The sequence below is a fragment of the Caloenas nicobarica genome, chromosome 17 (assembly GCF_036013445.1).
Source record: "Caloenas nicobarica isolate bCalNic1 chromosome 17, bCalNic1.hap1, whole genome shotgun sequence".
NCBI classification, from domain to species: domain Eukaryota; kingdom Metazoa; phylum Chordata; class Aves; order Columbiformes; family Columbidae; genus Caloenas; species Caloenas nicobarica.
In genome coordinates, this window is record NC_088261.1 from 5,115,220 (window position 1) to 5,140,233 (window position 25,014).

General features: G+C 54.0%; 2 protein-coding genes across 2 annotated transcripts; both read right to left on the minus strand.

Moving 5' to 3' along the window:
• Positions 1-1,953: 1,953 nt before the first annotated feature.
• On the minus strand, positions 1,954-9,292 carry SERPINF2 (serpin family F member 2). The gene is made up of 9 exons (XM_065647053.1): positions 9,161-9,292; positions 8,660-8,723; positions 7,887-7,949; positions 6,465-6,891; positions 6,029-6,172; positions 5,633-5,836; positions 4,666-4,808; positions 3,880-4,084; positions 1,954-3,062 (listed from the first exon to the last, which is right to left on the minus strand). The coding sequence occupies exons 2-9, from the start codon at positions 8,717-8,719 to the stop codon at positions 2,737-2,739; spliced, it is 1,572 nt and encodes a 523-aa protein (XP_065503125.1). The 5' UTR covers positions 8,720-8,723; positions 9,161-9,292; the 3' UTR covers positions 1,954-2,736.
• A 2,153-nt stretch (positions 9,293-11,445) lies between these two features.
• On the minus strand, positions 11,446-24,445 carry WDR81 (WD repeat domain 81). Its single transcript, XM_065647108.1, has 11 exons — positions 24,170-24,445; positions 19,644-23,325; positions 18,970-19,077; positions 18,670-18,860; positions 16,579-16,769; positions 16,151-16,316; positions 15,824-15,989; positions 14,853-15,551; positions 14,535-14,680; positions 14,110-14,289; positions 11,446-13,156 (listed from the first exon to the last, which is right to left on the minus strand). Exons 2-11 carry the CDS (start codon positions 23,200-23,202, stop codon positions 12,830-12,832), a joined length of 5,733 nt encoding a protein of 1,910 aa, XP_065503180.1. The 5' UTR covers positions 23,203-23,325; positions 24,170-24,445; the 3' UTR covers positions 11,446-12,829.
• Between the last annotated feature and the right edge of the window lie 569 nt (positions 24,446-25,014).

Sequence of the window (25,014 nt, forward strand, 5' to 3'; positions counted from 1 at the left end):
ACTGTTGTTCTGTTTTGGGTTCAAGAGAACAGGCAATACGCTGTCTGAACAGTGTTCGCCTCTGCTGTGGAAGTACTGATCATGTTCACGTGAATTTGGTCTAGTAAGGAAAAAAAATACATCTAATGTTAAAGATATTGAGACTTATTTTATATTCTCAGCCAGTGGTGCAGATGAGTGATAGAGCAGATACCCTGTGTTTGTCATGTCTTTTCAGAATAGAGCTCAGTCAAAAGGAAAACTTAGCAATGCAAAGTGGAAATTCCTCAGCAGAGACATTAATATTACTTTGCATTTTACAAACTGCCTCTTCTGGAGAGTCGATGGAGTGAAAAAGAGTCTTAAGGTTGGTGTAACTGATAATTTGTTGAGTAAAGCACAGTCATGGAGGGCTGCTGTGCTGTCAAATAAGATGAAATTAATAATTTGACACGAATAGCTTGGAGGAGGAGGGATGGCAGAAAGATGGAAAATAGGAAATAAGAACCAAGCTGTTCAGGAAACTGAGAATGAGGGAAAAAAACTTTACAGAAGAGGGGGAGCTGGAGGGCAGAGGCATGACAAGGCAGACTTGGGCTTCAAATTATGCACCAGTTACAATGCAACAGGGTGGAATTCAGGGAGGTTGGCGCTGAGGTTGCAGTAGGCAAAGTAAGACTTACCGAAGGCATGGGATGGTATTTGTGAATGTTAGGAATGAATCTGTATAAATAAATAAGCTAAAATGTTCTTGTGGCCTAGAGCTGTGCCCTCATAGTAGGGCTGGATTCTTGTGGGTTTACTTGTTAAAATTACACAGCCCTGTAATTACAGCCTCTTTTTGAAGGATACGTGTCATTGCATTGGTTAGAGGGGTAGACGTTATCTTTAGCCATTCTTCCCCTTTTGGACTGCAAGAAAAGTGTAATTGCAGGTTTGAGCCAGGACTTTTTATTCCCCAAAGGCTCCTGCGTCCCTGAAATTCATGGTTAGTGAGTCAGTCCTCCTCTTATTCCAGCAGATGGTGCAGACTATTCAGGGACGGAGGCTCCCAGAAGCATTCTGCTCCTTCCTCTGAGGGAAGGCAGACTTCCCGAGTGAGGAAAACACTGCCAAAAGGATGGCCCTTGTGCTCTGTAACTGCTGTTTCACAAAAAACAGAGCACCATCCTTTTTACTCACAAGCTGAGGGGATTCGGAAGCAGAATCTACTATGGACGGGCGTTGTTTTGTACAGAAATAGCTGCAGTGTGGCAGGCTATGGGTGAGTTAGACAAGTATTTTTAAGTCGTGGGATGGCTTGGTTGAGTGGAGGGTTCCCAAGATTCTTTTGTGGTGGTTTATTTCAGAGAAGCACTGAAATGAGGTTCCTCAGAACAAGGACCCAAGGAGCTGTGCCCACCTAAGACAAAAGTGAAGCTGTGATGGGACATTGTCTTTTGCCAAAACAAAGCAGTGACATTTAGCTACAGCATCAAAATCTGCCCCTTTTTCCTCTGCAAGGTGCCCCAGCCATCCACAGCATTGTGCTGTAGAGCCAGGAGCATCCCAGCAGAAGAACAAATCTCAGCAGATGCCAGATCAGCACCTTCGAACCTCCCACTAGACACCAGCAATGGTCAAGTTTTGCCCAAGAGAAAGATTAAGGACTGTCACGTCCCTGCTTGTCGCTGCATTGCTGCGCACAGGCAAAACACCCTGCTGTCCCTCTGCCACTGAGCTTGTGTCTGAATTCCAGGAATTCTGCCCATTTCCCAAAGCCAGCTCTGTCCCCGCGGCTGTCCCCTGCACGTTCTGCAGGTGAGATGCCCAAAGATTATTTGGCTCAGTCCTTGGGCCATCTTTACAGATCAGCCATTTCACCTCACAGCCCCTTTGTCCTCCGTGATGAGGTGCAGCAAAAAGCAGATCCTTTGTGAAAGTCCCTTTTATCTTTCCACCGAATCTTTGCAATTATTCAAGCTGCTTGCCTTTTTTCTCTCTCTGTTGGGTCTTCCAATGCAATACCTTCAGCAACTATATTCTGCTTTACTCTTTATTATTCTACCAACATAAAAATTACTAAAAAACATTTTATAAAATATGTTTTGAAAAATCTAGGATTACCCAAGAACCTAGAGTTTCCCAGGAAAAGGGCTGGAGATAAGAATCCAAAGGGGTTTCCCACTGCAGACCCTCCCAAACCCGATCTCAATAGCCAAGGGGTGGGAAAAGGGAATCTTTGGAAAGAGCCTGTGCCTGGCAATGGCTGTGATGCATCCTAGAGAAGACAACTGGGTACTAGTCCAGTTGATCTAGAGGTCGTTTTCTAGATGGGTACAGACAGTTTTCAGAGGAACACTTTGAGGGCAGCATGTTCACAGGAACTGCGGAAGGAAGAGCCATATTAATGTCTCTGGCTGTTGTCCAAGCTGCCAGACGCTAATGATGATTCCAGGCTATGGGGGACTCTAATAAGAGCTTAATAAAGACTCTAATAAGAGTCTGGGGACAAGGAAGTCTCCCTTCTATGACTGAGAGCCCTGGAAAGGAAATTCAGGCAGAACAATCTTTTCAGGTTCAACAGAGGGGAACCCCAGCCTGGAGAAGCTCATCAAATGGGCCATCCCAGGACTGGTCTCTGGGGATCTGTAAAGGAAAACAGCAAGGGATTGCCTCCTGCGGCCTCAGAGGGAGGTCTCCAGGGTCAGGAGGCCTCTCTTAGCTGGTCCAAAGGGTCAGGTAGCAGTCCCAGAACACTTAGGCTCTGCTCCTCTCTTATTTGGGCACGGGGTACTCATTGACATCTGTTGCTTCGCGTGAGTCCTGTGGCTCCTTTATCTGGGGAGCAGCATTGAGGTTGGGGTTCTGGACACTGCCTATGAAAAGCGGGATGCCTGTTTCATCTTCAAAGATAATGAAGACAAAGGGCCGGTCAAGGCTGAAGGCAGAGACTGAGCGTGAAATCGCAACGCTGGTAGCAGCAGATGCTTCCACCCCATCTTCTTGAAGCTCCAGGGTAGACTGATGCTGTACACTGGATACGAAGAGGGGCTCATCTGTGATCTTCTGGAGATTTGGGCTTGTGAACAGCTCCTGGAGGCCTACAGAGAAATGAGACAATGTTAACCTCCCCCAGTTAGTGCCACCAGCTCTGATTTTCTCAAAGCTGTCCGAAGAAAGCAATTCCCTCATCTGTTGCTACGTGTTGTCCACCATGGAGGACTGGAGAAGTGGCAGGCAACAGAAACAGAAGCTGCAGTCCAACCAGGTTCCCCAGTCCCTCTCTGTATGAAGAGCTGAGGGTGCCAAAACCAGAACAGTTTTCACAAGCTTTGTCCACCTTTTTTAGAATAGTAGTGAAAGAACCTGAAGCCTTCCTTAAAAAGCAGCAGCAAGTTCTTGCTCACGCTGGAAACCCTTCTACAGAGATTATTTTTTAAGCAATTCTGCAAAACAAATTGAACCCTTAATTTATTCTCATCTGGAAATGCAGTACATGGTGTTTTATTTCAGTAAGTTCTCCGTTCCAGGTTTTGTTATCTGCGTTCTCTCTGTTGGCAATTTCTATGTCCTGGACACTACATTAAATGACAAACTCAGAGACCAAGGTTGATGCGCTGGGGGATGTTGGTCTTGGCTACAAGTAGGGGAATAGGAAGAACTTGTAAAGATTGGGAGGAACTGTGAATGCTGCCTTCTCCATAGTATCATCTAGTTGGAGCGAAACATTTGCTGCTAGGCAAGCAAAGAGTAAGGAGGAGGAGAGGAATAAGAGCTGGAAGAGTTTGGATGTTATCTGGAGCAAGCTGTGAGGCACAGCTTTAGAAACAAGGATGACAGTTTTTAGTGGCGGTGAACAGATGCCATAGAGATTGATCAGCCTCACTTTTTCTGTGCAAATCCTGTTTGAGGCCTTACCCATTTGACTGAGAACCTTGTTGAGTTCCAGCCGGTAGTCCAGTTTTATTTTGGGGATCTTCACTGTGGTGGGTATCTCTCTGGGGAAAAGCCTGCATAGTTGTTCATAAGGGAAGTTCTCCAGCACATGAGAGGTGTTCCAAGTATACTGGTTTGGTACGATGACCACAAAACTCATGTTACTTTGGAAGGGAAACTTGGCCACCTGGAAATAAAACCAATCAGGAGAATTTATGGAAGATGAAGGGAAGTCCAGTAAGTGATGCTTTTAATTAGGCTTTTTCTAATTGGTCTACAGACCCAGTCTGGCTATCAGACAAAAACAGCCTGGTGGGAAGGAGGTATCTGATTTCCTCACAGGACAAGGTTTGTTGGAATAACAGCATTAGGTTTTAGTATTTAGCCACTGACTGGTAAAGATGGAACACATTGCAGAGTAGAAACCCACGTGCACAAACACTGTACCCACTCTGTCAGTAGCTGTGCTCTGAAGGGCTCCAACAGCACATTGTCTGAGGGAATTCCTTTCTGTATTTCCTCATTTATCTTTAACTCAGGGCTTTAAAACTCCATTAATTCCTGCTTAGTGGGAATATCTCTTTGTGGTTTTTCCTAGAGATTGAGACTGAAGATTCAACATTCTTGCTAGAAGCTTATTAAATTTTTGTGTGCTATGCCTGTTAAAAGACATTTGTGGTTTTTTGGATGGAATACTTGCAGTCAGTAAAATGCCATAGCAAGGGGAAATTGCAATCAAAACTTGTAGTGCTCCATGTAAAGCCCTACCTGGATGTCCTGGGACTCCAGTGTAAACCAGCTCAGAGGGTACTTCTGGGCTTTCATCATCTCAACTGGGACCACGAACTTGCTGTCAAGGTGGAATACATCCGGCCCAGTGAAGCTAGCATCGAACTTATTCCTCCAAACCCCTATCAAAATAGAAGTTTAGAAAACAACAAAGTTAAATTCAGGTAGGAAAACAGAAACAGCCTGGCTGACACTCCTCCTGTCACGAGTACTCCAACAAGGCAGATAGTGACCAGGCAAGTATAATAGAAATACAGCAAAGAGAAGTCGGTACCAAGGCTGGAAGAGCCCTAACAGCGGGAAGCTCTTATCTTCCAGAGAGAAACTCTGGAATAACAAAAAGAACTTGGTTTAATCCTCATGCCTCAGCGTGGGAGATTACTGAAGGCTATGAAGATAAAATAATGGATGTTTGCCCTTTGAAAAATGAAGAGTATTGCCTTTGTGCTGCATAGGGTGAAACAGCGATCCAAGATTAAGCTGAAACATTTGCAGATTTACACTGGAATTAAGTGTTTGGCCTGTGTTTTGATGCACAACCCTCAGGGAATTAAGAGAGGAAGATGTGCCTGACCACTGTGCTGTAGTCAGGAAGGAATCCACAGGAGCTGTTCCCAAGCCCTGTGGTTGGGGTGTGGTGAGTTGCATGAGACCTGGTTAAGATGAGATGTGCCGCTGCCTGGGACCCTGAACTAGGAGGCAAAAATACCGCAGGTTCCACCTGCTCCATCCTGCCTTTGCTATCAAGCAATATTTTTAGCACATGTGAAGCAGTTGGGAATCATTACTGTAATGGAATCTAAGCAAGAAGAACAGCAGATGTACAAGGACAAGCAGATTGACTAGCAGGAAGCAGTGAGAGGAGATGCCGCTCAGCTACAGCGCTTGCAGAAAACTGGGAGATTTCTAACTATTCCTCTTGAAAAGTAAGGCCCGTGGAGCTCACCGTGGAAATGGATTGCATTGAGCAGGAGCAGCACTGTGTTTTCAGGGAGCTGCTGCAGGAAGGTGGGTATTTGCCCGTTAGTTGCTTCCTTTACCCATGTGTTTATGGCTACAAGGTCGTCCTCGCGCATCCCAGAAAGGGTCATGGGCTTTGCTCCATAGAACTTCTCTGAATCCTCCAGGAACTTGTCTTTCACCTCAAATCCTGGCAGAGGGGAAGAATTCTACATGAAATCACCAGACATTGAAAAAGAATTGCCCAGTGGCTCAGCCAGTGGCAGGACACCCTCCAGGAGGAGCACTTAAAGAAAACAGAGATGTCTCCCAGTATGGCAGCGTGCTTCCATCACTCTCTGTCACTGAGAGTTTTACCCTTCACCCCCGTGCCAGCTCTCACCTTTCTGCAGGTACAGACGTGACGCGAGGCTGAGGGTGGATTCTGTGAACCTCCTGCGAAGGGTCCCCAGCGTGCGGTGGAGGCAGGGCACCGACTGCAGATGCATTGCCGCCAGCAAATGCCTCTCAGTCTGATTTGCTGCTCCTAAAAAGCAAAGTCAAATTCCTGCTAGGCCATGCCCCTCTAGTGGAAACCAGGGGTGTTACTGTAGCTGCCTCCTGCTAGAAACAGCCTTACAAAAGAGGCTGGAGGAACCTGAGAGCAGGAGCCACAGAGGGCAGCTTCAATTGTAATCATACCTAATTAACTCTGCAGGAGTAAGATTAAGTGGAAGGTGGTGTATTTAGTCTCTGCATTTTGCACATTGGTTCCTAGAGCCTCTAGGAGGGAGCACGGGGAAGGGCAGGAACCGAAGCTTTAGTGACTAAGAAGTTACCCAGTGCCAGGTGGGACAGGGCGAGGGCGATGCTGAGGGGTGACAGGATCACGTTGGTCCCGTTGGACTCCAGCTGGACCTCTCTCAGGAGATCGATGCTGAATCTCATCAAGCCACCTGCCAGCCTCTGGCTCTTCTTCCAAGTCATCTCACGACTTTCATCTTCAGCCTCTCCTTCCTCTTCAGAAGAAGCAGCTTCCCCAGCTGGTTGCTGTTCCTGACAGCCCACAGCCCCAGCTACAGCTACAGCTTCATCTTCTGGGTTCCACCCATTCCTCACGCCTGGCGGGGTGGTGGTGGTGAAAGGGAACACGGGTCCACCGATCTCCTGGAAGTTGTCATAGGTGAAGTCTGCCAGGTCTGCGTTCAGCAGGGTCGGGACAGCTTCCAGCACCGCAGACTGTACAACTCCAGCACTTTTCACATCCTGGGGAGAAACAAAAAAGGTTAGTGCTGGGAAAGCAGGAGCACGGTGATAACGTCCCTCGTGGGCTTTACCGCACATCTAAATGGGTTGAGAAAACTCTCCAGCATCTCTTTTCTAGTGGCATGTGCATTTCAGTTTGCCTTTTCACCTTGAGGTTAAAAGCACCTCGGTGAGCATGGAAGGCAGAAGGTCTTGTATCCTGGGAAAATTGACCGAGTGAGGCTCTTGCAGTGGTTCCTCCTCCACTTGCTCTCAGGTTTGCCCCAGGCAAACAAGCCCAACAGGCTTGCTTTGAGGGCAAGAACCACTACCTGCCCAGCACGCGTCCTATACCTTCACCAGTTATAGATCCATCATCCTCAACCTTAGTTTCACCTCCTCCTCTCACATGTTTTGGGACTGCTGATCTGCCTCGTGCTTCGGTCAGCACCCTCTGCTGCTGTCACAGCCTTGATCCATTTTGGCTCAAATCCTCCTCCAGGCATCTGTCTCTTCTTGACTTGTCTGTTCTAGTCCATCTCTTTTCTTTCCAAATTCCTCATTTTCCAGTTTTCTAAGCTTTAGCCTGTAGCTGCTGCTGTCCTCCCATTTGCATGGTCTCAAACACATGCTGTTTTCCTCAGATCTCTCTGTTCCCACCCGCATCCGGACGAAATTCCTCTACTGCAGCAGCGCTGCACTGCCAGAGCTGGGCTCCACCAGCAGCATCAGCTACGGGTCACCCTCCCTGTTGCCCTCAGAGCTGGTTGTTTTCCTCATCTTATCAATCAGAAATTAAATTACCCACCTGCCAGTCTCTGTACACACCAGCTACTGATCTTTGCTCCATACGCTGCCCCATTATTTAGGCTGGAGCTCCCAACAGGAAAGAGCGCAGCGTTGGCACTGCTAGATTGCACTGCCTGGGCTCATCCTATCTCAGGACCAACTGAAAAACCATTGCAAATACCACAGCATAACCTCAGTCCCCTCGGGTGGATCCAGCCATTGCTCACCTTCAGCTCCGCATCTTTGTCCAAGAAGAGATGCTTTTGCTCAAGGGCGTGTGCCGAAGAAAACTGTAAGGGGGGAAAAAATAAAATTGTTAGGTTCCAGATAATTTCCTCTGGATTTCCATAGGCATTTTCCTCTGCCCCCACTGCTAACACATCCTCGTGGGGCCAGGTCAGAGCCTGGCACCAGCAGTTCTCCCGTGGCTACAGCACAGACAGGGCTTTGGGATGCAGACCCGGAGGTGGTGGGTCCAGCGTGGGGAGGTGGAAGCAAGCGGGAGCTGGGGGACACTGCGAATGCTGCGTTTGTTTAGAAAGGGACCGGGTCAGAAGGGTAGAAAATCACGTATCCTCTAGAGAGCGAGCAGTGCGGTTTTGCAATCTCAGATCTGACGGGGATCCAGGTTTAAAATGGGACCAAAAAAACAAGCTGTTATTAAACAACCTCCTGTTAACTCCTGAAGCTCATGGTCACTAAATACAGTTGATACCAAGTTTCCAAATATTTTTCTACAGAAATCTGCTTGAATAATGAGAGTTTCCACAGCTATATTAGCTGGGAAAAAGATGAGAAACCTTGCTGCGCTGGGGCACAGGTGAACCCCACAGCAGAGAAGCAGCGTCCTCTATCAATCTGCTTTTTAGGGCTTCTCACACAGAATTATCGGGCGGTATTTGCCCCGTGGTCTGGCACAGGAGAGTCCCTTTGCTGGCTGGGGAGGGGGCTGTGCTCACACCGGAGGGGTCCCCACCATCGCAGGGGTGAAGCCACTTACCCGTAGGTGACTGTGCAGAGCAGATAAGCAGAGCAGCACCAGAGCCCAGAGAAACACCATATTTCTGGAACAGAAGGACCCGCCGAGAGAGAGAAGTTATTTCCAGCTGCCTGGCAGCCGCGAGCTCAGCCTATTCAGGTCTGCAGGGAGAAAAATTATCAACCTGGCCAAACAGGTTGGCGCAGGAGCTCGCAGAAAGCAATAGGGAGATTGAACAATGCTGCAAAGAAACAACACAGGACTCCTGGAGCCCATGCCAAGGTGGCGAAATCAGAGAGGAACAGGGACCCGCGCGGAGCTGTGACCGCAGCCAGGCTCCCACAGGACGCGTTTCTGACCCCGCCGCCCTCGTTCCTCCGGATTGCAAATGGTATTTCCCTAATCAGTCCTGCACACGCTGTGCTTCTGGAAGGAGACGAGAGCCTCTGCTCCTTTGCTGTGCAAACCACGGGGTGTGGGCACAACATCCTCAGCCGTACCCCGGGGAGAAGGGACACTAACCTGCCTGAGAGGGGCTGCGGGCACGTTGCAAGTGCTGTCTGGGAGGGACTTTGCAGGTAGAAAATGCAATACTGGAAGAGTTTCTCAGCAATATGTCCTGGAATAGAGAGTCCTCCCCTTCCCAGCACTCGCCTTCCCCGTGCTGGCAAACCCAGCCTCTCCCACCCCCGCACACCGGTTCCTGTATGGGACAGGGGGAACGGGGCTTCCAGGGCCCTGGATAAACCCCCACCCCTTCCCCAGCCACTGCATCACCCACCTACCTTTCCCGTTCAAACAGAAATAACTTTTATCTTCTTCTTTAGCATAAAGCCTCCGTGCCAAAGCCCAGTCCTTGGCACAGCTGCCGTACACTGAATTCCTGGGGCTGCTTTGACCTGAAACTGCTGGGCTGCGACCTCACTTGCCAAGTGGAAGAAGCAAAACTTGAAGCTATTTCATTTCCCTTCCACCCTCACCCCAAATCCTGCAGTCACATATAATCCCAAATGCCCCTTTTTCTCCCCGATGTTGCCCATCCTTTAACCTTCCGCCAAATTCACCCCCCCTCTCCTGGGAAGACACTATTGCTCACTGGAGGAGCCCCCATTTACTGTCAAATCCTCATTCATTTGCCACTTACCTGGGGTTCTTCATGTCCACGTTTATCCCAGCCGATAGCTCCGCATGGGGCAAACACAGTCTCTTGTCCAGCCCCCCCTCATCCCGGACAGCAGCGACCTTCGGCACCACCCCTGTTTGGGAATTTGGCAGGCAAATATTGACCGACAGCATCCGATTAAACATTTGTTTGGGGAATAAGAATGAATTTGTGGTGCATTTGGAGCTGAGGAGACGCTTTGGGCTGCTGTACTTCAAGACAATGTTACCACCGAGTTGATGAGCTTCAAAGCTCCCATCAGCAGAAGACGCGAAGTCAGTTGTCCCTGGTGGTGGCTCCACTTCCCATATACTCCTGTGCTGGGAATACACTATTTTATTTATAGAATCACAAAATAGTTTGGGTTGGAAGGGACCTTCCAAGCTCCCCCAGTGCCAGCCCCACCATGAGCAGGGACATCTGCACCAGCTCAGGTTGCTCAGAGCCCCGTCCAGCCTGGCCTGGGATGTCTCCAGGGATGGGGCATCCACCACCTCTCTGGCCAACCTGGGTCAGTGTTTTTCCACCCTCAGTGTAAAATATTTCTTTCTCACGTCCAACCTGAACCTTCCGCCTCTAGTTTAAAACCATCACCCCTTGTCCTATCGCAACAGGCCCTGCTAAAAAGTTTGTCCCCATCTTTCTTATCAGCCCCTTTTAAGTACGGAAAGGCCGCAATAAAGTCTCTCTGGAGCTTCTCCAGGCTGAACACCCCAACTCTCTCAGCCTGTCCTCCCAGCAGAGCTGTTCCAGCCTCGGATCATTTCTGTGGCCTCCTCCGGACCCTAAAAGAGGGACATAACCTTTAGTGAAAATGTAGAGCTTGGTATTTATTGCCACAGGGCACTCTCTGGTTTTGGAATTTTCTTTGCAGAAAAGCCCAGATATTTACTCCCTGTATCCCAGCTGCTTCTGCTGCAGCAGGCGCGAGGCACCAGCTGGAACAGATGGCAGGTGCCCGAGGGCCGGTGGCCACGTACCGGAGCAGGAGGCAGCGATGCTCGGGCTGGGCTGAGCCAAGAGCAGCTGGTACCTCCCGGGGGCACTCGAGCTCTGCCAGGGCGGTTGGCCCCGGTGCCGCCTCCACAGCATACAGGCACCACTGGGGCATGAAGAAGAGTCTTGACGACGGGCAGAACTCCAGCAGTCTTGTCCTGTGCGGTTTTGTGCCGTATGAAGCAACGATGGGGATCCATCGCAGCTCTCAGTGAGAGAGGAGTCACTAATGAGCCGTGGGAAACGCTAATTGCAGTGGTTGCAGTCATCCATTCCTCGCAGCGGCTCTTGGTTCCCAAGCTCACCCCGGACACTGGGACGGAGTGGGAAGGAGACGGGTCCGAGCTCTGCAACCACAAATTGCTTTGGGACATGCTGCTGTGACATGGGGAGCTCCTTCTCCTTGGAAAGCAGATCCAAGTCCCTGTGCGGCAGAGTCCTACCTGACATCCAGGGCACCTTCACCCATCCCTCCTCCAGCTCACCCAGCAACACAAAAGGTGCCTGAATGCGAAGTTTTAGCTTTGGCTGCCAGAGCAGGAGCCACAGGCAGCACACCCAGCCCTGCGCCGCACCACACCGGGGCCACACACCCATCTCTGCATCTCTTTCAAAGAGTTTATTAGAAGTAAATATTTACATCTATTGCAAATGGTTAATAGGCAACAAGGGACTGAGAGCTCCCCTTGGGTAGGGAAGGACAGCGAGGGCCAACCGCTTGCCCTCCCGGGAGCAGAGGGCAGCTTTCCCAACTGCGGGTGGCTCAGAGGAACCGGCAGCTGGACGAAAGCCTTTTCCCCTCCCAGGACAAGCCACAGCAGGTTCCTCCTCTGCCCAAGATAAGAGCTTCCCGCTCCCGATACTGGCTCTGACCAGGCTGAAGGATGGATGGGAAAAGGGCTGCAAAAGTGAGGAAACTGCTCCTAGTGCTGGGTCAAAGACCGCTCTCCTCACCTTTGGGGCGGAACACCCGGTGCTGTCCCAAAGGGAAGGTCAGGGGACCATGCTGGGTCATACCCTCTAGCTCTCGCCCTACAAGAGCAGGAGGGGACAAAACTGAGCACCTTTTCACTGTCCTGTCTTCCCCAGGAGTCTGACCAGCACAAAGGAGACCAGAGAGGTTTAGAAAGAAAATTTCTTGAGAAATGCTGCCGGTGCGTGACACACGAGGCATTCCTCACCCCTGGGATAATCAAGGGATGCAGCGCTGCTGGGGCAGGAACCACCAACATCCCCACCCTACTACTCCAGGAGCCGAAACCCCATGGAAGCATCTAGTTCTGGCCTCCCTAGACAGTCACATTCCCAACCCAAACTGTCCCTCTGCAGCAGCTCGTTCCTAAAGAATCCAGCAGAGAAGACAGGGTTTGTGCCTTGGCTGATTTCCATTCCTGTCTTTGCCCTGGAGCCAGTAAGGCAGCAGGAGTGCTCTAGTTAACCTCTCCTCCTCCCAAACAGGCTCTAACTCGGCCGGCAGAACCCGAAGTTCACAGAGTGCATCCTCTGGGCCTTGAGCACAGACCACAGGAGGAGGAGATTCCCAGCACCAGGCAGCAATTCCCAGGCCCAGCTTATTCTATCCTAGTAAGACCGTTCAGTGGTTCAGGAGGGGAGAGAGAAGGGTAAGTGCAGACGGCAGTAGCTATAACTGTTGTGTTCTTACCAAAGGGCACCTCTTGCCCCTTAACTGAAGGAGGGAGGATACCCCGTGGTCTGTATTACTCTGGAGGGCAGCTCACAGTCCCCTGGGGATCAGGCACACGTGGTATGGAAAGCTCCAGGCCTCTCTGCAGGGGTGACAGTGACCTACACCACCAGTATTTCTCCCAGCAGCAGTGGAGGTTTCTCAATTATGGCTTTTTTCTTTTTAAAGATACAGGAAGAGGTGAGAGATGCTGTACCAAGTGCTCACTAAAAAGTACACCTCCCCCCTGCATCCTCTGTTCAGAAACATCTAACTCTGCCTCCTCTGCCGGCTTCCAGCTCTGCCACCAGCGCTGTGGGACAGCCACAAGCTCCTGGGCCGGGGGTCCCTATGCCAGGAGGCGTATGACACCGTTGTCCGAGCCCAGCAGGAGGTGGCACTTCGTGGGCAGCACGGCCAGGCTGGTCAGCGTACCCCGAAAATTCTCCGAGCTCAGCTTGGTCGTGCTGATGGGCAGAGCTGAGGACTCCAGCATGGAGTAGACGCCAATCTTGTTGGCCACAGTGCCGGTCACCACTTCGTTGCCGTAGAGGTCAAACGCGTGGATGGGTTCAGATGCAGATTTGTAGTGGTGCAAAGGTTTCTGCTCCAGTTCCTTCCAGACAGTCAGGGAATGATCCGAAGAGGAGCTGATGAGCACACTGCCCTCCGCAGCCTGCGGGAGAGGAAAGGCCAGTGAACCAACACTGCTGCAGTAAGAACTCCCAATCTCATCCTGCAAATGAGATCAGCGGGTGGCTGCCAACGACACAGCAGTCCCAGTGCAATCCCCTGGGACAGTCTCAGCCATTTCCAAGCAACTGATAGTGCTGAGCTGTATTAACAAGGCATCCGGACAGACACTGGAAGCCACAGGACTCTCTGGCAGCTGGCAACCTCCTCTAGCACTGTCCTCCAAGAGATGGGCTGTGTCTCTTCTCAACATCCTGATACTCAGCAGAACTAATTTATCATCTGTTCCTACTGCCGTAAGTAAAGAGATTATCATGCAGTCTCCCTCTCCATCAAACCACCTGCCACATTATTTTCCTTCTCAGAAAAAGGAACTGGGAGGCTCTCTCATGGCAGAAAACACTGCTGAGGACAGGAGAAGAAGCCTGGAGCTGCTTTTTAGCAGAGCTTGTGAGAGGGTAAACACCACCCAGCGCTGAACTTTGTTTAACTTGCATTTCGGTCAAGGACACTGGAGCACCAACGCTGCTCCCTGCGGGCAGGTAAATATGGACAAAAGTTACTCATTAGAGCGACTTTCTCCCAGGGGTGCTGAGAGCGCTGCGGAGAAAGCAACACACTCACTTCTTCACAGGAGACATGTCTCCTCCCTGCTCCTGCTGCAGACCTGGCACTGACACCTGGGAGGGCTGATCTCTGTTCAGCACAGGCTGGACCATGAACAGCTGCCCGCAGCACAAATCATGGGGCAGAAGAGCTTGAGCAGCCTCTCAGGGACACAGCAAGGGGTGGAGGAGTGCCCAGAGGATGGAGGAACACCCAGAGGATGGAGCAGACAAGCCCTGCCAAGCCAGAAGGATGCTCCATGCAACCTCAGTGGATTTTTTGGAAGCCCACAAAGCAGCCCCTCACTCTCAGCCCAGGTGGACCTCTCACCTTGATCTGCAGGATGTCTCCCTCATGGGCAGGCCACCCCCGCATGATGAGTCCTGTCCTGGTATCCAGCAGCACAACGAAACCAGAGGAGAAGCCGGCCATAACGCTGCGCCCGTTGGGACTCACGGCCAAGCAGCGGATGAGCCCAGCGCTCACACCACTGGCCAGGCGAAACTCGTGCTAAAAGAGAAAGAATCCAGCTACTGGGGGATGAAGATCGGGGGGTTGGACTAGATGACCTCTGAAGGTTGTTTCCAACCCAAACTATTCTATGATTCTATGATCAGGGAATCCAGCATTTAGGGGACAAGAGCCCCTGGGGCCCAGCTGGCTTTTGTGGAGTCATGGCAGCTTTGGGCCACCCGTGATCCCATCATGAAGCACACGGATGGAGGAGAGAGCTCCCAGAGCTCCAGACTCCCTACCTGCAGTCCTGGCTTCCTGTGATCGATGAACCGCAGCACAGAGTCTGCGCTGGCCACAGAGATGCTGTGATAGGGAGGTGGCATGGTGGTCACTGCTGTGATGGGGACTTTGCTGTCTAATTCATCAAAAGTCCGGAGAAGTTTGCCTGTGAAAACGCGACACAGATATTATGGCAGTAGATGTACGGAGAAGGTACACAGCAAATCTCCAGTTCTGTGCTGGTTTTTAACAGGAGCCATCAAAAGTCAGTCCAGCCCCTCTGTCTTTAAGGACTGGACCAGTTCACTCCAGCCAGCGCTCACCCCTTCCCTTCTTACCTGTGAACTGGTCCCAGATGTGCACGGTCCCGTCGCAGCTCACCACGTGCTGCGATGCCTCCAGCTGGCTCACGTAGAAAACAGACTTCTTGTGCTCGGCGTACGTGAAGCGTGGTGGCACCTCGCTGGTGCCATCCCCGTAGTTGTACAAGGGCCAAAGGCGGACAGTTTTGTCCTTGCTGCCACTCAGGAAGAAGTCCTCGCTGCTGAGTGGTGCCACACACTTGATAGCCCCAGAATGCCCTGAGAAACTCTGCAGCTTGATCTGGTGGAAGTGGAAGCGGGGGTCGTGTTGGCTCACCCCGATCTCGTACTGCCAGTAAGCCAGCCAGTTCCCGCACAGCATGTGGGTGCTGCGAGGAAGGTCGTGCTTCAGGGTGTTCTCCTCGCTGGATGAGCTGGGAATAAAGCCATCGGCGCCAGCACTGAGGCGAAGCAAGCTAAGACCCTCGCGCTGTGTGTCCACAGGGACCTGGATGCGGTTCCCTACCAGCACGCTGCCGAAAGTCCCAGAGTGACTGTCCTCATGATGGCTAGAGAACGGCTCGGTCCCTCGCGGATCTTGGTCTGAGCCCACCGCACTCGGCGTTTGCTCCAGGCTAACGACCTGCAGGCTCTTGGGGTTCACGTTCTCCAGGTACAGGCCAGCCAGCTTCTCAACCAGTGAGTGGTTGGGCACAACTGTCCGGATAACATCACCTGAAAGAGAGAGAACGTGGCTCCGAGGGAAGGAATTTTGCCGTTATCGTCCCTCACCATCAACAACAGAACAAAGGACGGCACAGGGTTGCGAATACAACATCCCCCACACGCGGCTCGCAGCAAAGGCTCCCAACCCACCAAGCAGACCAAGCCTCAGTGTAGAAGCTGTGGGTTTCCCCAGGTGCTCTACACCCTCTGACTTCTCCCCAGTTCAGATCCATAGCACGGAACTCTCTCCAAAACCCCAGGAGACGGTGGCCAAGCCATACCCAGCAGGCAGGAGAAGGGGATGTAGGTGATGTAGGCCATCTCAGGGTTAAACACCTTCTGTAACTCCATCAGCACAGCTGGGTCCAGAGCCAGCAGCTTCCCATCCGAAAGGGGAACCTCCATCAGCGGCACCTCACAGCTGCTCAGCGACTCCACTGTCAACCCCTGGGCAAGAGAAAACAGGAAGATACCCCAGATCAGATGCTCTCACCACATAATTACACAAACACAGCTGACACCAGTACTGGTGTGCACAAGCGTGCCCGCCACATTCCTGCGGCTGGGTGCTGGGGGATGGCAGGAGGAACCTCTCCCACGTCACTGACCTGGTCTTGCAGCTCCTGCAGCAGTGAGAAAGCCCCAAAGAAGTTTCTCACTGTGTCACTCAAATGCTGCTGCACCATCTCCTGCCCAATCCGCAGGCAGATCAAGGCAATTAGGCTGATTGTCTTAACGCACAGGACAACACGAGCCTGGGCACCACTGGGGAAACTGAAGAGGACATCCATTACCAGCTTGCCCTCCACGTATCACTTTTTCCCCGCTCCGTTTCATGCTTCCTGCCTTGTCTGTGTTACCAGAAGGCCCTGAGCAGCACACGCTCTCCGTGCATGCTGTGCACCAGTGCAAGGAGGTGCACATGGGGGCAGGAGCAGCCTCACAACCCCAGGAGCACTGAAGCCCTCGCAGAACCATTCCCAAATCCCCCATTCTGAGTTGTGCCGCTCCCGTCTGAAGGCACGGCAGCACTTACCCGACGGTCAGTGAAGTGAGGAAGCCCAGCACCGGGAGCAGCACCTCCTGGCTAATTTTGGGGAGAATGTCCATCAGCGTGGTGTCCGACAGACATACCACGATCTTCTGGGTCAGCGTAACTGCGGCCAGGAGCCCGGCCTCCTTCCGACTGTTCAGCCGGCCACCGCCAGCCCCACCGCCGGGCGCAACCTGCAAAAGGAGTTTTCTGCACCAAGGCTGCCATCCCCCAGCAGGACACATCCCAGGATCACCCCAGCTCAGCCTCAAAACCCAGCATGGTCACGCTGGTCACAGCCCCTGGGAAAGGAACCTGAGCACCAAGTCTCAACAGCAACTCGTGTCGTTGACTCGGGGGATGAGCCTGAAAACTGATGGACAGACATGAGCACCAGAGATGGGCCTGGAGAGAACGGGGCATGACACCCTCAAGATCGCATGTGTCCTCTGGAGGGAATCTCCTTGCAGGATGTTCCCACGGATGAGACACTCAGAGAGGAGAGAGACAACCCCAGACTGACCCGGTCTATCACCAGCCTGGACACCCCAGAGCATCGTTTGCCAGCGCAGGAAGAGGAGAAACCTACAACATACATGCGACTTAAAGCAAGAATCAGTGTCTTCACCCCATGCCATGGTGAGCCTGGATGCACAGGCTGCAGAGGAACAGTCCTCGCATGAAATATCCAAGCATAAAGTCTGGGCAAACCTGCTGCTGACTTCTAGAAATGCAGCTGCTAATAATTTCACGAGGCAGAAGGGCACATCGTTTTTTGCTGACAACATACCGATGCTGGCTGCAGCAATGCCAAAGAGTTAACAGCATCAGCAGCAACGCTGACAGACTTCTTTCTAGATTGTCCTATTTCCTAACTCCTAGTCAAACACCCAAGGAAAAGAGAGCCAGTAACAAAAACCACAAACAATTCCCGGTTTCCACTATATTTCTTGTACACCTGCCATCTTCCAGCTCATCACAGAGGCTCTTCCTCTCACAAAAGATCCGCTCTGCCAAATCCTGCAAGAAGGTTATTGACTTTATCCTATTTGTGACCTGTAAGTTTCATTGCTTTAACAGCAGGTTGCCAAATGCTGTTCACAGGGGTATTAATCCCCCCAGCACCCCCGAGCAATAAGTTTAGTAAAGCAAAGCAGAACAGCTGGAGCTATGATTGCAACTGGGTGGAGAATGACTTTGCTGAAAAATGGGATTTTTTCCCCTGAAAAAAATCTCCCCTTCAACACTGGAAAAACTGACAATGCCTTTTTGTTTTCTTTAAATGAACAGCTGTGGCCTCTTTTCCTCTACATTTAAGTTATCAGAAAGCTATTGAAGTTTTCCATTTAAACAAGAATCCATAACCAAAGTGTTTATAACCACTAAAAAGGGAGCAATATGAAAAAGAAGCCTGTTTTAAACACTCAAAACATTTTTTTGATGAAAAATTGGTTTGTTTTTCAATCAGCTGCATTACACAATTTTCTTCTTGCTATTCAGCTATGAATTTTCAAGCTGAAAAGTTGGTAAGTCTTGCCAGTATTTTTTTTTACACAGTTCGAAAAACCTCCTTTAGCCTCACCCCAGCTCATCCCCTATCTCCCCATCCAGATCTCTCAAAACACTCACTCCAGCAATCCTGCGGCAGCTCCGCCTGCCCTTTATCACAATCCCACCCTTGTGCCAGCTCTGTTGCAGCAGTCACCCAGCAAAGCAAAAAAAGACCCTTTTTCTCTGGCTTTGCGAATGTCAGGAAAGGATCTGGACAGGGAAAGCACCCGGATAACATGGGGAAGGAGGGGATGCAGCAGCCCAATGCAGATCTGTGGTGGCTGAAGCTTGCTGAAGAGCAAAGCCCACGTCCGCAGCTGCGCGCTTCGCTGGAAGCCTATCGGAGCTCATCACAGGGGTGAAGGTGCCTCTTCTGGCTGCATCAGCACAGGCAGAACTCAGCCGAGCGAGCACATATTTTTATGCTAAGAGGCTCCTGGCGAGTCTGGACTGTTTTCTGCGCATCCTTCTTTTGTGCCTGGGCACAACTCTGGCTCCAACACACACAAGAAGAGGAGAAAAGGCAAAAAACCCAATACTAACCAGGTAGCTGGTGTAGGGCAGGTACTGGTAGGTGAGGACGGGCTCTCCGTACAGATACGCCATGTGCACCAGACAGGCCAGCACTGGCTTGGACACCTGATCTCCCAGCACCGGCCGCTTTTGGTAGATATTTCCTGTGCTCAGGGGACTGTTCTCATCGTTGCTTGGTACAAACTGCTGCCTGGTAGGGCCTGACAGAGACAACATCATGAGCTGAAGCAGGAGGCTACACCCAAGCCACCAGCAAGACTGTTCGGGGGCACAGCCCCCCGCCACGACTCCCCAAAGAACAGACATTACCGATGTAGCAGGACGTGAGCAGACGGAGCAGGTTCCTGGCGATGAAGCGGGACGTGACGGTAGGGCCCAGCTTGGCCGAGAGCCACCTCACCATCTTACAGGCTGTGTCTGCAAAACAACAACAGTCACAAGGACAGAGCCCGGCACGGAGCAGATTAGTTATCGCAGCCTCCCGCCCCTCAGATCCACACACTGCAGTGGAGACATGGCCTTTTACGTTGGTTTCATCACTGACCCCAAGCTTGGATCACAGACCTCCCCAAATCTGAACCCACTTAGAATTACAAAATCATTTTGGTTGAAAGAGACCCTCAAGACCATCGAGTCCAACCATTAACCCAACACTAGCACTAAACCACGTCCCTAAGAACATCATCTCTGTGTCTGTTCAACCCCTCCAGGGATGGTGACTCCACCACTGCCCTGGGCAGCCCGTTCCAATGCCCAACAATTCTTTCAGTGAAAAATATTATCCAACTATCTGAGCGTCCCCTGGCACAACTTGAGGCCGTTTCCTCTCATCCTGTCACTTGTTACTTGGGAGAAGAGCCCGACCCCCCTGGTTCCAACCTCCTTTCAGGCAGTTCTTCCCAGGCTCTCTCTTTCTCCCACTCTCTGCGTTGCTGGGTGTTGGCCACGCTTGACAGAAAGGCTCAGCCCCAGCAGGGTCTTACCCAGGAGTATCGTCTGCTCTTTGTCACCAGGGTGATCCGGCAGCTCCTCTCCCTCTCCATCCTCTGGTTCGCTGCCATCATCAGCCAGAGTGACATCCACGGAGGCACCAGCATCCACGGCCACCGCCAGCTCTGCATCAACCGCAGCGTCATCGTGCTCCTCTTCATCACGCTCCTCTTCCTCCTCCTCCGAGTCCTCGCTCTGTTTCAGGTCCTGGCTGCTGTCCATGGACTTCAAGCTGCTCTTGTCCTTCTGGGAATCCCCGTCCGCAGGTCTGTCCTCTCCCAGGGACACCTCGCTGGCGCTGCTCTTGTCACTCAGCCGCCCAAGGCTGAGCGATTCCTGCTCCTGAGGCTGCAGGGACTCCCCGACGTAGAGGCCGCTCTGGAAGTCCTCGCTCTCGGGCAGGTAGGCTTGGTCGTGGAAGCTGACACCAGAGGTGTAGTCGAGGAGGTCGAGCGCAGCCGAGCTGTGCTCCACGTCCATTTTGATCTCCTCCCCGAACACACATGACACCGGGCTTTCCCCTCCGCTTTCATCATCATCGGCCGCGCCGAGGAGGGATTTGCTCTCCTCCCGGGAGTTCTCGATGCCAACAAGAATCTGCAGGATGTGGGGCAGCAGGTTGAGGAGGAAGGACTGCAGTCCCAGGCGCACAATCAGCTGGGCGACGAAGCAATCCGTGTAGAGGTAGAACCTGCCATGGCGGTAGCAGGGGGTCTCGTACGCCCCGATCAACGGCTTGAGCAGGTATTTATTGGTGTTCTTCGGACCCAGGGATTTAGCTATAGGTTCGAAGAGATACCACGCTGCGTAGACAGCGGTGTTCTCCTCGGACATCAGAGATAATATGAAGGGCAGAAGAATCTCCAAGCCTTCAGGAGTGATTTCAGAAAGGATCCCCTCCAGCTGCTGCCATAGCTGGAAAACAAGTTCTCGGCCCTCACCTTCATCCTCTATTTTCTTTGCCTGATAGGTGAAAATGAATTTGTGCAGGGCTGGGAAATATGTGGGGAAGGGGACAATGGAGCTGAAGGGACTGAGGAGCTGCGTGGGGCAGGGTGGGGGGAGGCCCTGGGAGATGGGTTTGTACTCAAATAGCTGCACTGCACCCTTGCCCAGCTTCGTCTTCAGCAGCTTCTCCACCGGCACGCTCAGCTGCAGCAGGACGTGCAGCACGTGCTGCAGCGGGGCCGGGATCTCCTTGGGGTAGTAGCGACAGAGGTTACGCACCATCAGGAACCGCTCCAAGAGGGATGCGTCAGGCTTCGAAGGACGAATCCTTGGGGCAAATATAATCTCAGCTACCAGAATGCCCAAAGCTTGCATGTCCCTCTGGAAAAGGTCCGAGAGACCCAGGGGTGGCTCTTCCCATGGCTGCTCCATCAGCTGCATCTCACTGCTTAAGCCTTTCACCAAGAAATTGTCCAGTTTCTCCAGTTCTTCCAGGGCCTGGAGTGGATTGAAGCCGTCAGGAAGGGTGATCTTTATGTCAACCTGATCCACAGCGCCTGCCTTGCTCCGACGGAGAGGTCGGACACCTGAGGTTTTGCTTTCAGTGGCATAAGCAGGGAGGGCGGAGGGCTGTGCCAAAGGCACAGGGGCACAGGGCTGATCAGCAGCTCTAGTAGTGGCAGAAATCGAATCCAGGGCTTCTGTGCCTTGCTCCAAATCATCCTCACCAGCGATGGGTTTCTCCCCAGACCAGGTGGTTTCACTAGGAGTAGCCTCCAGGACCAGCCCATTAACCGCATCTGTCACCTGGCCTTGGATATCCTCCAAAAACACAGTCTCCCTGATATTCTGCAGAAGAGGCCGGGCAATGGCTGGAGCTTCAGCAGGCGTGTAGGCAGGTCCCACCATGCGCCTGGGATGCGGCTGGTCAAAGAGCTGCACAACCCCGTAAGTCGTCAGATGTGTATGGTTGTCTACTAGATGCAGGCAGACATTCTTCTCCTTGACAGCATCCTTCCCCAGCAGCTTGTACCCAAAAGTGAGATCGATCCAGTGGTGGAGGTCCTGAGAAACCTCCCGGCTCTCCAGCAGCATGCGGTGGACTTCGATGAACTCCTCGTAGGAGCTACACCAAGATGGCACATCCAGGTCGGGCATGTCGGGATGGATGGATCGGAAGATGGAGGGGTCCGTGTAAAACTCTGGGATGCACTCGTCCGGGGTCCAGCTCTGCATGCGCTCCATGCTGGCTGGATACTCATTGGGCTCCCACTGGGACCTCACGTGGCAGCACAGCACCGCCTTGGGTGTCCTCCGAGCCGTGTACACGTAGTAGGTGATATCCGAAAGGACATCCGAGATGTGGTGGGGGACATGGAGCTGCTCCCCACTTGACCCACCAGCAACAAACGCCTGCTTGGTCATCTCATAGGTGAAGTCCAGCTGCTTGTCTCCCTTGTTGAGTCGGAACTTGGATTTCCTCAGGTCCCTGAACTTTCCGTTTTTGGTAGTGAAGTCCACCACCCACGGAAGAACCGGGTGGTAATTGGGGTCTCCCATTCTCCTCCCAGCCAAACTGTTCAGACGCATAAGGTAGTCAAAGTTGCTGACCTGCCCGTGTACCCACTGTAACACCAGGTCTCGGAGCTCCTTCTGGCAGACGGTGCACCTCACCTCCCGCCCTGGCACGCCAGCGCTGCTTTGCTCGCTCGTTTGTTCCAGATCAGCCTCCAGATTCACTTCCTCCTTCTTTGGTCCCTCATACTCTCTGAAGTTCACACGGAGCCGGCTGCACAGCTTCTCGTCCACAGCCACGTCCCGAAGGGTGAAGGCGCCACAAGCCAGACCCGCCTGGTGACAAGCCCTCATGGCCTGCAGCACATGGAAGAGCAGGAAGAGGATTTTGGCGTGGCTGTTGGTGAGTTTGGCCGGGCTGAAAGTCACAATGTCGTGCAAACAGAACTGCACGTACGGGTAGATGATGTACAGCATGTTGGCTGACTCCAGCAGAGCTTCAGCCTGCAGCATGTTGGGGCAGGGGGACACCCCCTTGGCGGCCGCCACGCTCTCCTTGGCAGGGGAAGCACCGGGCACGTTCTTGCCCACCTGAAGGACGGGGCAGCCATAAGCCTTCTGCAGGGCGGCTCGCAGCACGTCCAGGGCTGGCATGGTGGGCGGCACGTCAGCATGCCGGTATGGCCGTACATAGAGGCAGTGAGCCCGGCACCAGAGGTTTCGGTAATTCTGGGAGGCGACGCTCTGCATGAAGCCGTTCAGGGTCTCCGGGCTGCCCTGACGCTGGTCGCAGGTGGGGGGCTGCACCCGCAGCGGGTACGTCAGCCGCTCCTTCCGCAGCCCGTGGATCTCCACCCGCGTCCAGCCCGCGGGCAGCTTCTGCACCGAGTGCTGCAGGAACGTCCGCACCTCCACGTCGCTCAGCCCCTCCGGCCGCGGGCACAGCCCAGGCAGCACCCGCCGCTCCTTGAGGCTCGTCAGCCATTTCACCGGGACGAAGGCAGTAACGTGGGTCCCCTCGGCGGCAGCTGCCAGCTGCCGGCGGTCGATGTTCAGGTCTTTCTCCACGCTCCGGAGAAAGCCGTCCATGTCGGCTTCTGCTGGATGAAAGGCAGCCCGGAGAGGCTGTGAGGGAGCGGGCAAGAGTGGCACCGTCCCTGCCCTCCCCGCGGGAGCCCCGCCGAACAGCAAGTCTCACTTCCCCATTGCCACCTGGGGAAAAAAAGGCTGATTTCAGGAGTTTGTTTAAAAGATGGTATATCTAGGAGGGCTGGGAGTTGAGAAAGGACCACCCCTGGATGAGGGGGACAAGATGGGACCTCCGCAGCCAAGGAGGGGGACCTGGTGTGACCTCCACAGCCCTACAGAGGGGGACATGGTGGGATCCAGGGGAGGGCGTGATGGGACGTGCAGCCACAGGGCTGGGTCAGGACACACGATGGGACTTCTGCAGCCCTGGGGACGGCGAGAGAGGAACGACAGGACCTCTGCAGCTGGGGAGAGGGATACAACAGGACCTCCACAGCTCCAGGGCCAGAGAGAGGGACACGATGGGACTTGTAGGGGACATGATGGCACCTCCGCAGCCCTGGGGCCGGTGGAGGGGACACAGTGGGACCTGTGCAGCTGGGGAGGAGGACACAACGGGACCACTGCAGCCCCAGGGCTGCTGAGGGCGACACGATGGCACCTCCGCAGCTGATGGGGGGACATGGTGGGACATCCGCAGCCCCGGTGCTGGGGGACGGGACACAAGCCCAGGGCAGGGATGGGGGGGACAACAGCATCTCCGCAGCCCCCGGGGCTGACCCGGGAGGCTGCCCTCTGCCCTTGAGCCAGGAGCGCATCCCCAGCCGCCGAGCAGAGGCCACGGCCGCAGGGGCAGCCCCGGCACCGTGTCCCAGCCCCGGGCCCCACAGCGCCCTGGCTACCGGGGATGGGGGGACAGAGGCGGGCTGAGCCCCACAGACCCGAGGGCTCGTCCCGGGGGCCCCTCACTTCCCCCGGGGGGGTCCCTCACCGTCCCGGGTCCCCGCCGCCCCCGGCCCCGCGTTACCTGCCGGTGCGGCGGGCTCAGCCGCGGCGGGCGGGGGCGGCGCGGGCCCCCGCCATGTTGGTCAGGTGACGGCGGTCACATGCGGCCGCCGCGCCGCCATGTGCCCGGGGGGCGCGGGGGGGGACCGGGACACGGGACACACACACTCACACCCCCCTGCCCCCGCCCAGCCCCGGTACCCCCGGGGGCGGGAGCCCCACTCGGGACGCGGGGCCCGGGCTCCCTCCAGCGGCCGCCGGGGCGGGGGTTGCGCAAGGCCGGGGCGCGGTGCCTATAGATGGGCAGGAGCGGGGCATGACGCGGCAGCGCCGCCGGCTGACGTCAAAGGCGCCCCGGGCTGTCAGCTGGAGTCGGGCGAGCCGAGCTGACGAGGCAGCCGGCCTTAAAGGGGTCCCCGCGGCGGCAGGTGGACCCCACCGGCGGCAGGTGAGTGCCGGTACAGGCAGCGGGGCCAGGGCACCTCCCCCGCCGCTCTCCCCGCGGGACCCAGCGCGATCCCCGCAGGCTGCGGGGCTGGGCTGGAGAGGGGCAGCCGGGCACCGCACTGCCCGGTCGCAGTCTCTGTGAGCCGGGGCCACAGCCCCCGGTGTGTCCCGGGCGGGGCCGCCAGGCGCGGGGCCGCCGGGCGCAGCTCTGCCCGCGGGGGAGGCTGCCAGGACACCATCCCGCGGCCGAGCCCCGCGCGGCCCCTTTAAGGGCGCAGGGGCCTCCCTCCGGGCAGCGCCGCATGGCGCGGCGGCGGCAGCGCGTGGGAGTCACGTGGGCGGGACGTGGAGGCAGCCCATTGGCCCCCGCCCCCTGCCCGCTGCAATCAGCTGTTACTAGGGCGAAGGGCAGGAAATGTC